The sequence below is a fragment of the Dioscorea cayenensis genome, chromosome 3, assembly GCF_009730915.1.
Source record: "Dioscorea cayenensis subsp. rotundata cultivar TDr96_F1 chromosome 3, TDr96_F1_v2_PseudoChromosome.rev07_lg8_w22 25.fasta, whole genome shotgun sequence".
NCBI lineage: Eukaryota > Viridiplantae > Streptophyta > Magnoliopsida > Dioscoreales > Dioscoreaceae > Dioscorea > Dioscorea cayenensis.
In genome coordinates, this window is record NC_052473.1 from 14,447,495 (window position 1) to 14,452,052 (window position 4,558).

General features: G+C 33.4%; 1 protein-coding gene across 1 annotated transcript; it reads right to left on the bottom strand.

Moving 5' to 3' along the window:
- Nucleotides 1-1,713: 1,713 nt before the first annotated feature.
- Nucleotides 1,714-3,093, bottom strand: LOC120250555 (uncharacterized protein At2g29880-like). The gene is made up of 3 exons (XM_039259384.1): nt 2,752-3,093; nt 2,615-2,687; nt 1,714-1,718 (listed from the first exon to the last, which is right to left on the bottom strand). Exons 1-3 carry the CDS (start codon nt 3,091-3,093, stop codon nt 1,714-1,716), a joined length of 420 nt encoding a protein of 139 aa, XP_039115318.1.
- Nucleotides 3,094-4,558: the final 1,465 nt, after the last annotated feature.

Consider the following 4,558-nt stretch of genomic DNA (forward strand, 5'->3'; position numbering starts at 1 on the left):
ATTATGTAGGAAATGCAAGTGATTATTATAGAAATTATGGCAGATTTTATTCCTACAGAATAGGTGTTTGGATAACAAAATAAAAAAAATATTACAAAAATTATTACATTTTTTTTTTCCAGAATGAGTGTTTGTTTTGAAAAATAAATAATTATTGCATAATAAAAATTACCGTTGAGAATTCAAATTTGAAAAATAGCCGTTTGAATATAGTCGTTGTAAATATAGCCATTATAATTATAGCCGTTATCATGTTCCCCTATTTATACACATGATTCCTTTGTATTATACACATATTGTTCTTCTTCTTAAGTTGGAAAATTCATAGCTCTGACCATTGTTTCACCATGGATTCCTTAAATCTTTGGAGGAAAAAAAATGAAGAAGATGATCTATTAATGCTTAGCTATTGGTCAAGAGAATGTCCAGCAACTTCCACAAATGTAGAACATCACACATCCATTCTTACAGGTGCTGCTTATGTACAAGAAATTCTTGAAGGTCACGAGGAACGTTGCAAAAGAGAATTTCGTATAGAGCCTCATATATTTCAAGCAATGGTTGATCGTTTAAGAGAAAAATCACTCCTCTGTAACTCAAAATGGACAACAGTCAACGAGCAACTATCAATGTTTATGTACACTCTTGCTCATAATGCTAGTAACCGTGATGTGCAAGAGCGATTTCAGCATTCTGCAGAAACGGTTAGCCGATATTTTAGTAAAGTACTTAAAGCTGTTAATCGACTTGCTCGTGAATACATAGAACTTCCATCGACAATAACATCACCAGTTATTCAGAATACCCGAAAATTTTTCCCATATTTCAAGGTAGGCAAAGCTATATATTATGAATTTTATTGTGATTTTTTTTGTCATTGTAAATGTTTATATGTTTGTTTAATTTTTAGGATTGTGTTGGTGCTATTGATGGAACACCTATTCCTATCATGATTTCTTTGGATAAACAAGATCCTTACAGAGACAGGAAGCAAACACTATCACAGAATGTTATGGTCGCATGTGATTTTGATCTTCGTTTTGTATATGTACGAGCCGGGTGGGAAGGATCTTCTTCTGATGCTAAGATTCTCTAATGTTCGATTGAATAAGGTTTTGAAGTCCCAATGGGTAAATATTATCTTGTAGATGCAGGATATGCTAATACCCCGAATTTTATTGCTCCATATAGAGGTGTCAATTACCATTTGCAGGAGCAAGGTCGAGCGCAATCTAGACCGACCAATTATAAAGAACTATTTAATTTACGACATGCGTAATTAAGGAATCATGTTGAACGCATCATCGGTATTTTGAAGATGAGATTTCCCGATACTTAAAGTAGCAACTTTTCATCCAATCGACTCTCAAACTGATATAGTAGTTGCTGCTTGTATGTTGCATAACTTCATCCGTATACATAACGGTATAGATGTTCTTGAGGATTTTGATACTAAAGCTGAAGAAACTATTGTTCCTAATGGAGATGAGTCATACAGAGAAGATGTTGACACCATGAACTCTGAGCGAAATGCAAGTGCTCGTAAAAGAGATGAAATAGTAATGCAAATGTGGACTGATTATTGTAGCTATCGCTGAGGTAGACAATAGGTTTGTGGTAATCATAAAATTGTTTCTTAGACATTGTATCGCCGAGCTCTTTTGAATGAATGAAATTAATGGCAAAGAATCTAAAAGTTTGGATCTTGAATGCCTATCCTGAATAGCATTACAAATTATATTACACGAGAAAAGGATACTTAACAAATTAATGGCAAAAAAATACATAACATTCGCATAACAACTAGTAAAAGAAAAGGATATTTAACAATCATACAAAAAATTATATTCAACACCTTCATGAAAAAGTATATTCAATAGGTACATAATGAAAAAGATTCCAATAACAAGTACAAACAAGAAAAGGATATTTAACAAGTTCAAAATCACAAGTTCATAATCAAAACAAGTTCATGATCATCTCGTAGTCAATTTTGGTAAACATCATTTTGAACCATGACACTCTATGATCTTCTTGAAGACATAGAAAGAGTTCACGATAACTTTTATCTTTAATGAAAATTTGAGTAGCTTTGAACATTTCCTCTTATGTGAAAATGCCACTCATTTAGTTGAACACCTTCATGCAATCTTCTATTGTATGCTTTTCCACTACTTGAGTGCCCTTGAGAACTTCAAAATATTCTTTGTTCTCGCGCTCTCGAAATGCAATGTACTTGTCCATATTGAATGATGACTCTTGAGACCTTTTCCCTTTTCTCTCCCTTTTTCTTCTCTGTCCATCTTGATCTCTTATTCCCCGAAGAATTTCATTGCTTGAACTTTGAGTTTGAGGATTATGTGGTTGAGAACTAGGAGGTTCCACTTGCATGATATCATCATCCTCAGTCTCGTGTATAGGTGATGGTTGCCTTGAATCGTTTGGAGTAAAAACACTTGGACTTGGGGTATGCACTGGTGATTGAGAAATATCTTCATAATCTTCTATACCACAAGATCGTTTGCCTTCAGCATATCTCCCTATATTTTAAATATATAATACGTTAGTAGCATTAAACTTTATAAGAGTAACATATTAGAAAATATATGCTTACCCTCATAAACTTCCTGCAAAGCTGTAAAATATGGAAACTGTCTAGTATGCCACTTCTTTGCATCCTTATTCCTCTATTTGATTTTTCCAAATTAGATGGTTGTAATTTATGAAATTATTCATTATTTATGTACATACCTCTAGTAGTGGTGCCCAAACATCATCAGGAGCAGATACAATGTGTCTTTCATAATCCCATCCAAAGCCACTTAGTTCAAAAAACCCTTTTAGAAGCTTGTATGTTTTTTTCAACTCTTGTTCTAATGCTTTGATTTGGCTTGTGGTGATGCTTGGATTGGAAAACTTGGTTATCATGTCATGTACCATCTTGTTCCATGCTTCTTTGGTCCATCCATTTTGTGAACGGTATGCAGGCGTATTATACTCACCCAATAACTTTACTAGGTGAGCCTTGTGAATTTCATTCCACTTTGCCCTACTTTCATGTCTTCCTTCACTTGCCACACTTTCACTTGCCATAAGATAGTATTTGATAGCTTCTAATTGATAGGCTGTATATGTTTATCAACGAAAACGTCAACAACTTGATCATTTGTTAAGGAAAATTACAAAAAACATTAAATTAAAACATTGGATACCAATACTCAATGTATAAATATGATCACATACTAAATTGTGTATGCTTCAATAATATTAGCCATTTCTGTTAAAATAGTACAACAATTTAACAGAAAAAGGAAAATGATTTCTCCAGCGGAAAGCAAGACTCCTGTTTTTCAATGTTGCAAGCATGAGCCATGCACATAGATTTTATTAATACAATATGAACAACAAAATGTGATAAAACAGTTAAAAGTTTATAACTTTATTTCTATCCTCATAAATATTTATTAAAACAGTCAAACGTCTAGAATTCTGTTTCCAATTAGTGCTCTCAATGGCTGCTCATTTGGCTTTGGACAATATTATATCAAATATTAAAAAAAAAAGAAGACAAGGGACACTTGGCCCCCACTTCCCATTTGAGCTTTTGAAATTTAGCTATCAGATGATATGTCACCCATTTAAATGCAGCATCCAAAGATTCAGAAGTTTGTTGTATTTTGTTGGACAGACTGACCAGTTTAAACTTTTCATTCCTTCTTCCTTTCATTTCTATAGGAAATTCAAATCATGTAAATCCCTTTTGAGTTTTGAAAAATGCACTTTGTGAATGTTGTATACAAAACAATCATGTTGTTTAACCTCCATTGATAATTGTGAAATGTTAATATTCTTTAGTTTAAATCAACTTTGTCACGCCCCGTCTCGCGGGTCCCACTCATGACATACCGCCACGATAACCCAAGGGAGGTCCAACACTAACTCACCCCTAGATCACCGTAAGGCTAACTCTGTTTCCCCTGTACAAAACCACTATAACAATAATAAACATTCTAGCAATCCAATATACCCAAATGTTCCTACACAACCCATCACTTTAATTTAAAACCATGACAACAACCATTCACTTAGAGAGTATACATCTCATACACAACATAAAAGCTAACCAACATATTTAAAAAGTATCAAAGAAGAAAGATACATATTAATATTAGGGTTGGTAATATCCTAGTGGATCCATCAACTACATGCCAAAATATATAAGCTTCATACGACTTAAGAAAATACAAACTACTCGCCAAGCACTTCACGCTCTATCCCAGCTGCTGTCACTGTCACAGGGAGGGAAAAATAAGAGGGGATGAGTAACTAGGTTACTCGGTGAGTGGCTAAACATGGAGCTATATCCCATACATAATATATTAAAGTAAAAAGGTAAAAAAAATATATTTCAACTCCTCAAAATATTCAATATACTTGACAGTCAAGTATAAATTAAGATATAAAATTTACAACAATGAAATGCTCGATAAAACTCTTTTAAATCATCTCAAAATCCATATGAGTAAGAAATCCAAGTTTATACTTTGGCTTAGTAACT